The sequence below is a fragment of the Crocuta crocuta genome, unplaced genomic scaffold (assembly GCF_008692635.1).
Source record: "Crocuta crocuta isolate KB4526 unplaced genomic scaffold, BGI_CrCroc_1.0 scaffold162, whole genome shotgun sequence".
NCBI classification, from domain to species: domain Eukaryota; kingdom Metazoa; phylum Chordata; class Mammalia; order Carnivora; family Hyaenidae; genus Crocuta; species Crocuta crocuta.
Genome location: NW_027529433.1, coordinates 2,037,121 through 2,050,359, shown reverse-complemented (window position 1 = coordinate 2,050,359; position 13,239 = coordinate 2,037,121). Strand labels below are relative to the sequence as shown.

Below are 13,239 nucleotides of genomic sequence, written 5' to 3'. Positions count from 1 at the left end.
AATGTTTTAAATTTTGTCATGATGTCTCTCCTAAGTTCCTGGATAACTCCTACACTGAACTTCACTTGGATTGCTTCTATCTGGATACCACTTCATGTTCAACATATCTAAAAGTAAACTCAATGTTCTCTTCTCACAACTGCATTCTTCCTTTTGTTTTCCTCAGTCAGTGCTGAGGCATCACCTGCTGTATAACAGTCTGGGCTAAAAACCTCTGGGATCTCAATGATGTCTCTTCCTTTTATTTGAATTCCTAAATCCAGTCAGTTACCGAAGTCTATTGCTTCCACCTGTGAAATGGCGTTTGTCATTTACTGAGACTAATCTTTGTCATTTACTGAGACTAATATACTGTCTTCATTGGTCTCTCTGACTTAGCCTTTCCCTCCTCCCAATTTATCTTCATGCTGCCTCTAGAACTATGATTAGAAAGGGCACCTGGGTGGTTCAGTCAGTTAAGCATCCAACTTTGGCTCAGGTCATGATCTCAGACCTTGTGGGTTTGAGCCCTGCATAGGGCTCTGGGGTGACAGCTCAGAGCCTGGAGCTTGCTTCAGATTCTGTGTCTCCCTGGCTCTCTGCCATCCCCCGCTCAGGCGCATGCACTCTCTCTTTCTCTCAAAAATAAATAAACATTAAAAAAAAACCCTTAAAACCCAGTCCTATTTATGTCACTTATGAGCCATTTGACTCACACTGCCTATTAAATGTTTACTCCACAGCACAGCTCTATGATGTATTCACAGACCAGCCCTAGCCTACATTTCCTGTATTCATTTCCTATTATCTTCACCTTCTTCCCCTACTCCCGACTATACCATCCAGCCTACTGGATTTTTTGTGGTTCAGAAACATGCAATGCACTTTTACACTCATGGTAACTCATAGCATGGCCTTTTGTGTAGTAGGTGCTAAGATGACAAGGAAATATTCATGAGACTGTTAACTCCAGAGAGTAAGCCACAGTGTATAAATTACCTAGTTATGTGTTCTTCTTGTTGTTTATTAACTTTTACTTTCAAGAAATCTTATTTAAACATCCCAACTGTATGTGCTATGGGACAGAATTGTTTCTATCCACACTTGAGTCATTAGTTAAAATGATGGTTATTTCCCTTAACCTCTGGACCACGCATGGCAGTGGCACCAGCAGTATTAGCAAGAAGTCTGAAAAGAAAGTTAGCCATTAGAAATAAAATCTGGATGGTAGACTATAATACAAATGCTTCAAAAGAAAAGTCTCCCTTCATTTTTCATCTGAAAAGATCTGCTTCATTGTATCAAGGGAAACATTAGTTTTCTTTATAGGTCTGGATATAGAAAGATAATGATTTGAACTTCTGTTGCCACTGCCCCCATCTCCTCTGCCCCTCCTCTTTCTTTCTTTTTTTTTTTTTTAATGTTTTATTTATTTCTAGGAGAGAGAGAGACAGCGTGAGCAGGGGAGGGTCAGAGAGAGAGGGAGTCACAGACCGAAACAGGCTCCAGGCTCTGGGCTGGCAGTCAGCAAGAGCCCGACGCGGGGCTCGAACTCACGAACCGAGAGATCATGAACTAAGCGAAAGTCAGACGCTTAACCAACTAAGCCACCCAGGCGCCCCTGCCCCTCCTCTTTCTATATGTGTGATCATGGGCCACACATTGGGCCAGTTGTTCCAATTGTCAACTCAACTTTAATTTCCTTATCATGTCTTACATGCTTGTTGGAGGACAAAACAAAATCATCTAAAACAACTATCATAGTTGTCAGTGCATTTAAAAGCATGACACCATGTGCTCAAAAACTGTAGCTGCTCCTTCTTGTCGCCATTAATAAGGGACCAACTTAAATCAGCCCTCTTCTCATCATCTTTTTTTGATCCCTCAACCATAACAGAGTTATATGCTTGTTTGTGTAATGATTCCCTGACCGAGTATGCATATTTCTTTTCTAGACCTTTTTTCTACTGCATAACGGTTTTTCTTTATGTATTTGTGTCTCTTGCTAAACAGTAAGTACCTTGAAGGTAGAATCTTTATTCATCTTGGTATATCCAGTGCTCAAGTATCACAGAAAATGAGTAAGAAATTATCCAATATGTAATTTGATGGATTTACAAAATATTTTCATTTTGTGAATAATGTGAGGCAAAAGAAAACAGGAAGATAAGAAAGAATAACAACTGGCTTTCCAAGTGGTATCAACAAAGGCAGAATGGTAAGAGCTAATTTAGAATCACTGAATTTTAAAGCGGATGGCAGCTCTACAATTCCATCTGGTTTAATCTCTTTTCCAATGCAATGTTCCTGACAAAATGGCTGTTCAGATTCTGCTTGGAAAGTTTATACAGAGTTTCTCCGTGATTGGGCAGTTTACTTTCTAGAAAGCTCTTCCCTTTACTGAGCTGAATTCTACCTCCTATCTTAAATTTGAAAATAAAAAGTTAACTCTCTTTACATGACAAAACTTATCATGTATTTCTATTTCACCATTTCTCCACCCCAGCCAGGTATTTGATTTGGGAATCATAATATGTTCCTACATGTATACAACTCATTTATCCTTCAGGTTTCTGGAAGACCAAGAACTAACTATACAGTCTTGGTGAATTTTTCTGTTAATCACATGGAACCTGGTGAGCATAAGAATACAGACAAGCTAAGTATATCTTATTATAAAAGCAAGTAGAAAAATGTCTTCAAATATGGTATTAAGATTTTTTAAATTAAAAGATAATTGTATGTATTATCACTGAACTTTAAAATTTAAATTTAAAATTTAAAATAGGCAAAGGGGTAGGAAAAATATGTCAGGATTAAGGGCAAACTTTTATTTCTTCATTTATGTGATAAACATTAAGCATGTTTACTATGTTCTAGGTGTGTATTTGCCTAAATTGGCGTTATCTAAGAATCATTAGATGATATATATTTCTTTGTTCTAGCAATTCAATTGTTCCAACATATAACTACTGTCTCCATTATACTGGTCTTAAGCTCAAAATATTATGGAAATAATATCTATGATAAAAAAAGAGTTGTATTTTATTTGCGTAAAAGGATAAAAACATTACAAAGACTATTTCTATAATTCAACTAGAAAAAAAGCAGATGCATTATGTTTTTGGGTAGCATCTGTATGGTTAGATACCTGCTATGAGAATTGTTTTTTTCATTATCCTTCAAAAAACACAGATAACCTTTATTACAGACCTCACAGTTTATAATGCATATGTTTCATATATCAGGTGTTATAGATAAATATCTCAAAAGAATCCCTCATTCCAAATTATTTTACCTCACATTTTATCTATTCTGCCACTCATATTAATAGAATTTCTTTTTCTTTCAAGTAATGGCATGTATAAATAATTTTCTTTAACCATTTACACTCTGTATACTGTGATTTAAAGACATTATTGTAGGTAGTTCTTGTTTCTGAAATATTCAGAGCAAAACAATTTATCTACCTCAAATTATGACGAAATAAATAGCAAGGATACTAATCCAAATGGCAGAAATAAACTACTCTTTTTGAGTTTGAAACACAAAGAATTCACACTTACATTATAATAAAACTCATCAGTAAGAGATTATATACCAGAAATTTGTTTTACATTTTATTATAATTTACTTAAAACAAAGTACACATAAACAGCTAGATACAGCGAGGTATTTATAAATCATAAAGACCGGTATGCTTTCTATTTCTGCATTTTCAAATGAGATCTAAGTGTTCATATAGCTTAAGTAACCATTGGCATATCTTTCAAACACTGCAAAACTGACTCTTAAATCAGAATCTAGCTTTTAAAAGTATTGAAAATATTGGTTTGGGATGATAAAACCTTAAAGAGTTTAAAAATCAATGAACTGAATGAAGAATGGTAACTAAATTATAGGCACCACATTTTTATTTATATTTAAAATGTAATTTCTAGGGGTGCCTGGCGGTTCAGTTGGTTTAGTATCTAACATCAGCTCAGTCATGATCTCACGGTTCATGAGTTCGAGCCCCTTGGTAGGCCTGTGCTAACAGCTCAGAGCCTGGAGCCTGCTTCAGATTCTGTGTCTCCCTCTCTCTCTGCCCTTCCCCTACTTGCTCTCTGTGTCTGTCTCTCTCAAAAATAGAGATTAAAAAAATAAAATATATCTATTATGAAAATTTTGGGGGAAAATCCTTCAAATTCTGTATAGTCAAATTGGCTTAGTTCATTAATAACTAAAATATATACTGAGTCAATGAAATATCCTATAGGTCTTATAAATTCTAATTGATATTAATGGCTTCTGATGGTTGATCACATACGTTATTAACCCTAACATGAGTAGACATAGGGGAAAATCATTTATATGTCTAAATCAGTTTTATAAGATCTTAAGAAAATACATAGGAAATAACGGAGTCTAAATAAATTGCTTTTTTTCAGACTGAGAATGTCAGATATTTACATATTAGGTTTTATTTTTTTTAATGAAATACAGTATCTCTGAAAATTTTGGTTATATGCCCTTTGTGTTTCAATACACTTCTATCTCCTCTATCTCTATCTCTATCTATCTATGTAATTGTATGTTAGTCAGAAACTCCTAGGTCTAACTCATGTTATCTCAGGGTTAGAATCTTAATTTTCTGACTCCTTTGGGCACACAACAACATATTAATTTTTTACAGTAGATACATGAAACAAGTTCCTAAAACTGTCACTTATAAAGCTATTCTTGGAAAGAAGAAAATATATTAATTCACTTTTAGCCAGCATTATGACATACTAACCTCTGACCCATAAGATAGAAATTTAAAATTCTGGATTTAGGGCTAGCTTCCTTGAAATATAACATTATAACATTAATTTCTACCTCATGCAGTTTTCCCAAGAGAGACAAAAGGATGTTTTACCAAAAGTAAATGATATCCTGTAACACCATAGGTAGGACAGATTCAAACTCATATTGGGTACTTCTGGGAAATTTTGAGAGAGAAGAAGTCTAACATCTGATATACACTGATAGGATTAAGCTTGTTCACTAATGCCCATTTTAATGTTTATTTCTAAATAGCTATTGTTTTCACATTCTATGAATATGAATATAATAAGTAGTCAACGGTATTCTTTAAAAGACTTCTAGAAATATATTTTATGCTGCTTATTCTATTTAATAGCTCAGTTGGTTTACTTATATGCTTATCTTTTATAATAATTATTATGATTTTTCTAGATTTCCTCAGCATAGCTAACAAAAAGGTAATTAATAGTTTTTATAATAATTATTGTAATGTATTTCTGCATACTTTTTCAAATGTACTAAAGTAATAAGCAATAGCACCTGTTAAAATATGGATTGTTGTTACATCATTTTGGACATGTCACAGATAACTCTGCTCCTTAAGAGCCTAACAATTATCTTATATCAAGCCTTTAATGCATAATAAAAGCCAGCAAGTGATATAGTTTGTTTACATAAGATGAAGGCAGAAAACTCAGTGTCTAACTTTTGTGCTGATTATTTACCTGTGGTCCTAAGGGCACCATTCCTCTTGGAGGAGTCATTCTCTGCATTGGCCCACCCATATTTGGATGTCCTTTAAAAAAGAAAAAAAAGGTATAAAGATATTAGCAAAGTAATGAGCATGAGTGCTAAACCAGGAGCCAGCAGCCTCTCTGCCTGACAAGTATTACTTAGTAAGGGACTGGGTTATTGACATCATTGCTTCTTGGCTTCCATGGCTACTTTTTGGCCTCTACTCACTCTTTGCCCACACTCTCCATTCACTGAGATTGAATTTTTCTTCCTAGTCTGTTCTGAATACATCTCTCATACGATTTGCTCCTTTTACCTTGGAACAGTGTACTAGAGCCATACATATCTGTGGTACTTATTATGTTGGACCTGATTATTGATTTGTTAAACTAATCAAGCAACTAGTTGCTGAGCATCTTCTTTCCTCCTGCTCATCTGTCAGATGGACTAACCTATCTGAAAAAGGCAGAAGAAATCATATGTGATATAATCATTTAAATTTACATTTGTTAGAAGTTACATAAAAGGTTTAGAAATTATTAGTTATAATATGGATTTTGGATATTTAATTACTCTGTTTCTTATATTATTACCTCCCTTACTATCATGCATGATTGTGAGAGTAAGCTGAAACTGTAAGTCACTTGGCCATTGTTACCTGCAGAAATGCAATTGGTATAATTATGGAACATATAAACACATAAAATTGTCCTTAAAAAATAAAGGATTTCCTTTGGGATTCTGCACATCAATTTTACTTTTACTTTAAAGTAATCACCTTGTTGTCGAGTTGGGTCCATTCCACTTGGAAGTAATGGCTGACTTCCTGGGACACCACCAAGTGCCTAGCATATTATGTAAAACCAAACAAAAAGAAATATTGTAAATAATTACAAAATATGTGCTTTAACAATTCTTTTTAAAAATTCCTATAATTACAGAGTACATTTGAGTATTTCATGAAATTTCTTATATTTCACATTAATTTATAAATTTTATAGCTCTATATCCTTATAGAAGTTCTTAGTTCTAAAAGATTCTACTTTGGCCAATTTTGTGGTAAATAAAGTAAGTACTTCTTGGGAACAAGTACCCAAGCAAAAACTGCCTATTTCTTCCTGAGAAGTATTATGCCTTTCCCCTAAATTAATTTACTAAGGGTACTAAAATAACTAATTTTGCTTCTTTAATGTAATCTCTCTACATTCTATAGATTATTTTACTCATGTGGCATTATAATAGCAGCAGGACTTGGTATGAACTTTTTGGGGGGTACACTTTCCCTAAGAAACTATTTAGAAAAATAATACTCTAGTTAAGTTCAAACAATTTGACTGAATGGAAAAAAGAGAACTAGAACTGAAAAAGGGAGTAAGATTAACAGACAGTGTTTATTTTATGAAGGGTGTGTGACTAAACATATACTGAATCATGAGTTTCTAAGTCTGAGCAGCATTTAGAGCTGGACCAAACTATACATGATTTAAATTTGCTGATCCTTTGAAGTATACATGTATTCATTCACAGGTATATGCAATCCTGATGACTGGCAAGAATATCTATAAAGGCTCGCTCTTCCAATTTAAAGCAGATTATCTAATTAGTTAAAAATTTCAAACATTTTGAAAGAAATTCAATATTAAAAATTTTTATATATCAGATCAAAACTGTTTTCTTAATTGTTGTCATTTGGGATACAGTAGAGAGTTGCCTTTCTTAAGCCATTTTTGTAATTCTTTAAATTTTATTTCCTTACAAGCACACCAAATACATATGCTACTATATGGTCTGTTCTCTGCTTACTTTTCCAGCCTAATTTCTTGCCATTGCCACACTCACATTCTAACTTCCAGCCATAGAAAACTTCCTTCAGCTTTTTTCAATTCATGCATTTAATCAATGATATCTAAATGCCAACCACTAAAAACAAAACAAAAGTTAACTAAAACTAAACAATCTCTCTTCTAAAGGAGCTCAAGAAAGGGTGCCCTTTGCTGACATATTAGATCTCAGTTTAGGGATCATTTCCTAACATAATTTTTCCATTTAACCCCATTCTGGTATAAGTTCTCCATTTGCTTTAAAAATGTGTATATGTATGTTTTTAATTTTCAAACTTATAGAAAACTTACACAAACAGTACAAAGGATTCCCATATAGTGTGACACCAATTGCCCAGCTGTTGACATTTCCTCATATCCACCCCATCACCCTTTCTCCTTCTTTCTCTATATATTTATTATCCTCACTTTTTTTCAGAACAATGTGAGAGCAAGCTACAGAAATTATGCCTCATCACCTCTAAGTTCTTCAGAGTATAGTTCTCTAAACAAGGATATTCCCATACATAACCATAACACAACTTTCCAAGACAGGAAATCCACACTGATACAACACTACCATACAAGCCACAGACCTCAATCAAATTTTGCCATTTGTCTCAGCAATGTTTCTTTTTACTTTCTGTGACCAGGACCTCATAGAACATATGTTGTATTTCTTCACCCTCTTCCAAGCAAGAATTATTTCTTAGTCTCTGTCATGTCAACACTTTTAGAGAAGGGGTCTTAAATTCTAAGGGATGATTTTCTGATGCCTCTTCATGTCTCAGACTCAGGCCCTATTTTCTTAGAAGGAATACTGCAGCAATGATGCTGGGCTCTTCTCAGTGAATCCCATCAGAGGCACCTGATGCTGACTCATCCTATTACTGGGATGTTAACTTTTCTCATCTGATCATGTCAGTGTCTACCAGTGTAGACACAATACCAGTGTCTACACAATAAGGTCATTACTTTTCCCCTTAGTAACTGATTATTTTTAGCATTAGAGCTATTCCAAGATTGTCAGCATCTCAATTATCATCAATAGTTTATCAATCCACCAGTATCCAATGACAACTCCTAAGTACTAAGAAAGTTGCCAAATGGAGATATTCCATGTCTATCATTCTTTCTATGCTATTTAATTGGCATCTACTGTAAGGAATATTTCTTTCTATTTCTCTTTCTTTCATTCTTTCTTCCTATTTTAATCAATGGGTTGTAATCTATTACTATCATCATTTATTTAAATATTCAAATATTCAAGATTTGGCTAGTGCTCCAATATTCAAGATAGCTCTTGTGGTCTTTTAACATATCCTCATCATACTTCGAGCATTCTCTTCCTGGCACAAGATGGTCCAAGTTCATCTCATATTTTTTCTAGCCTAACTCTGAAATCAGACCTTACTCCCAAGAGCCCAGAGCCCTGATTCCTTCTAGTGGAGGACAACATGGAAACATCAAGATATGAGATCTCAGAGTGCTCACGGTAACTTGGGTACATTGCCTTTTGGCTCTCTCAGTAGATATTGTACTCAAAACTCTATGTGTATACAAAAATAAACTCAAAATGGATGAAAGACCTAAATGTAAGACAGGAAGCCATCAAATCCTTGAGGAGAAAGCAGGCAAAAACCTCTTTGACCTTGGCTGCAGCAACCTCTTACTGAACACATCTCCAGAGGCAAGGGAAACCAAAGCAAAAATGAACTATTGGGACCTTATCAAAACAAAAAGTTTCTGCACAGAGAAGGAAACAATCAGCAAAACTAAAAGGCAACCAGTGAATGGGAGAAGATATTTGTAGACAACATATCAGATAAAGGGTTGGTATCCAAATCTATAAAGAACTTATCAAACTCAACACCCAAAAAACAAATAATCCAGTGAAGAAATGGGCAAAAGACATGAATAGACACTTCTCCAAAGAAGACATCCAGTTGGCCAACCGACACATGAAAAAATGCTATCATTCATCATCAGGGGAATACAAATTAAAACTACAATTAGATACCACCTCACACCTGACAGAATGTCTAAGATTAACAACTCAGGCAACAACAGATGTTGGCGAGGGTGCAGAGAAAGAGGATCTCTTTTGCACTGCTAGCGGGAATGCAAATTGGTGCAGCCACTATGGAAAACACTATGGAGGTTCCTCAAAAATTTTAAAATAGAACTACACTACAACCCAGTAATTGCACTACTAGGTATTTACCCAAGGGATACAAGTGTGCTGTCTTGAAGGGGCATATGCACCCTAATATTTACAGCAGCACTATCAACAATAGCTAAAGTATGGGAAGAGCCTAAATGTCCATCAATGGATGAATAGATAAGGAAGATGTGGTATATATATATATATATATATATATACACACATACATACATACAATGGAGTATTACCCAGCAATAAAAAAGAATGGAATCTTGTCATTTGCAACTAGGTGGATGGAACTAGGGGGTATTATGCTAAGTGAAATTAATCAGTCAGAGAAAGACAAATATCATATTATTTCACTGATGTGAGGACTTTAAGATACAAAACAGATGAACATAGGGAAGGGAAGCAAAAATAATATAAAAACAGGGAAGGGAACAAAACATAAGAGACTCTCAAATATGGAGAACAAACAGGTTACTGGAGGGGTTGTGGGAGGAGGAATGGGCTAATTACGTAAGGGGCATTAAGGAGTCTACTCCTGAAATCACGGTTGCACTATATGCTAACTAACTTGGACGTAAGTTTAAAAAAATAAATTAAAATTTAAAAGACTATGTGTGTATGTACACACATTTATATGCACACACATATACATCTGTAACTAACTCTATATCTGTGTGTATGTGTATGTGGTACACACACATACCATAAATCCATATTCTCCAACACCAAGTCAATAGCTCTAATTCCAATGTAAAACCTCAGGACTATATTTAATCTTCTTCTTTTTTAGGTTTAAAATGCTTTCTCCAACAGCAGGAAATCCGGCTTTCATTGTCTTCAATATCTTTTTTTTTTCCTCAAGCAATGTATTTATTTGCTCAATATAACAGATCTCCCAACTACAACAAACATTTCTTTTTTTTGTAACCTCTGGGTCACTTCTTCCTTCCTCCCTGTATTTCTTAGCATACAAGGGAGATAAGGGCTTGTTATGTGCTTTAAAATTTTTTTTAGTGTTTAATTATTTTTGAGAGAGAGGGAGGGAGGGACACAGACAGAGAGGGAGAGAGAGAATTCCAAGTGGGCTCTGCTCTGGCAGTTCAAAGCCTGATGTGGGGTTCGAACCCACAAACCATAAAATCATGACCTGAGCTGAAATCAAGGACATTTAACTGACTGAGCCACCTAGGCGCCCCTTATGGGCCTTTATAAGATTTTATACTTCACTTTCACAGAACTTAAACACAATCACAGCTTGTTTTCCTTTCTGTATTTCCAAAAGACCGTAAACTCTGAGCAAGTGTAACCTATCTATGCCTATTGGTTCAGAGAAGTATTTATTGGATGAATGAAAGAAATAAAGTTTAGATTGGGCAATTTTAGAAATCCTCAGTGATAAAGTCATATGAATTCAATTGATTTCAAAGAGAAGAAAAAAGATCAACAATATAATTCTTTAAAAACATCAAGGAGAGGGATGCCTGGATGGCTCAATTGGTTAAGTGTCCGACATGGACTCAGGTCATGATCTCATGGCTGGTGAGTTCAAGCCCCTCATTGGGCTTTATGCTGACAGCTCAGACCCTGGAGCTTGTTTTGGATTCTGTGTCTCCTCTCTCTGCCCCTCCCCTGTTCACACTCTGTCTCTTTCTCTCAAAAATAAACATTTAAAAAATTAAAAAGTATACCCATGAGAGGTAAGGAAAAAAACAAACTGAATAGGTATGAAATTAGAAAGTGGACCAAGACCAACTCTCCAGAATGCACAAGGAGAGTTTTATAAATGCAGAAGTAGTCAACACTGTCAAAAGTTATTTAAAAAAATAAATTAGGAACACAGAAAATATGTGACTAATTAGCATGATCTTCAATTGTTTGAGTCTGGAATTCTTGCTTTTTTTAGGTCTCCAAATCGTATACTCTGGACTTTGATTTCTGAATTTCTAAATCTCATTAAAGTGTCATGTTTTAGCCCTGGAAACCATTTTCTTCAAAATTTTAGTTTTTTTTTGTTTATCTTGGAATATCAGAATAGTTGACAAGTCTGTCTTTTAGTTTCTATTCATCACTTAAAACTAAAGATAATCCCACAGGAATCTTGATCAGTATCAAGTTGTCTTTCAAAATAATGTCCTTTTCCTAAACTTAACTCTTTAGTCTTCAGTGTTTGTCTTTTGGTAAGTCAGATCTCTAACTTTTAAAAGATTTGTATCAGTACTGGGATTACCAGATGATGGTTTTGGGCATCAACAAGACCATAATTGTTACATTTCTTAAAATTTTAATATCAGGAAAAATAAATTTATACACCTTGTGGGTTGGTATTATTTTCATATTTTTTTTACCATGCTAATCACATTCCATTTGGACTTGTTTAACTAATCACAAAATTTGGCACACATTCTTTGTTGTATAAAAGATCTTCACCCTGACAGGGAAAGTAACATTAATGATAAGAGTGCTTAATAATAACAAACATAGTATCTATATACAGTTGTGGTTCCTTATATTTATTGTTTCACTCAATGCTTACAACATCTTGTGAAATTATTATTAATCCTTCCTGATGAGAAGAAACAGATTTAATACAGGAGTCCTCCCTTATCTGCAGTTTCACTTTCTGTAGTTTCAGGGCCATGGTCTACCTTTGTCCTCAAAAACAGATGATCCCCTTTCTGACATGTTGTCAGAAGGTCAAGAGCAGCCTAAAAGCTATGCCACAGTGCTTACATCATTCACCTTACGTCATCTCATCACATAGTCATGTGATCACCTTACATCATCGTAATAAAAGTTAGTACAGTACAATAAGATATTTTGGGAGAAGAGTGCACCACATGCATAAAACCTTTATTACCATTTATTGTTACACTTGTTATATTTTATTACTATTATTGTTATGTAACTCTGCCTAATTTATAAATTAAACTTTATCATAGGTACATATGCATAGGAAGAAAACACAGTGTATATACAATTAGGTACTATATGTGGTTCTCCAGCATTTACTGGAAGATATCATTCATAGATAAGGGAGGACCACTGTTCACAAATAATTTGTTAATTTGTTGATGGTTATACTATTGGTAAGTAGCAGAGGCAAGGCTTGAAATCAGGTCAACATATCCCAAAGGTTCTAAATATAAGCCTTACTTCCTAGGATTTAAAATAAATGAAATAATATAAAATGAAATAATTAAATGTAGGAATTTCTTACTTCATAAAAAAATAGTTTACAAAGGATTCATTATATGATTCCAGTGGTAAGCCCCACTAGGAACTTAAGATTCTGGTATGTATTTCCTTGAATACCATTACATATATTGTCTACTCATGGGGACTGGATGCTCACTGACTTAAGAAATAGTGAATTTATCAAGGTTTTTATGATATAATTCAGTTAATAATTTTGACCTATGAGCATATTTAATAGGCCTCTCAATTATATGCAATGAAGTAAAATCATATAATTAAGAAAGTTTAAAGTATAAGAGATTTTAGAAATTCTTGAGTCTATTCTCATTTTACTGCCAAGAAAATGAAGGCCCACAAAGGTTAAATGACTCGTCAAAGTCATGCATTTCTGTGCATTGCTGGCATTTGGATCTAAGATTATTGACACAGCTGAGGTCCTTCAACAACATCACTGTCATTTTTCCTGCAAAAAAGCACCATCAGTAGAAAAGGTATCAAAATACAGAAATGTTACATTCAGTATAGAAAGCTATTCATCTTCAAAGCACA

At 34.4% G+C, this 13,239-nt stretch overlaps 1 protein-coding gene across 2 annotated transcripts in view; it reads right to left on the bottom strand.

The window, feature by feature from the left end:
- Nucleotides 1–13,239, bottom strand: part of SSBP2 (single stranded DNA binding protein 2) — a 291,176-nt gene that overhangs the window by 44,627 nt on the left and 233,310 nt on the right. For both annotated transcript variants that reach the window (XM_077759863.1, XM_077759864.1), the window contains exons 7-8: nt 6,281–6,347; nt 5,493–5,563 (exon numbers count right to left, since the gene is read on the bottom strand). In XM_077759863.1, coding sequence (XP_077615989.1) covers nt 5,493–5,563; nt 6,281–6,347 — 138 coding nt within the window. The remainder of the gene's footprint in view (nt 1–5,492; nt 5,564–6,280; nt 6,348–13,239) is intronic.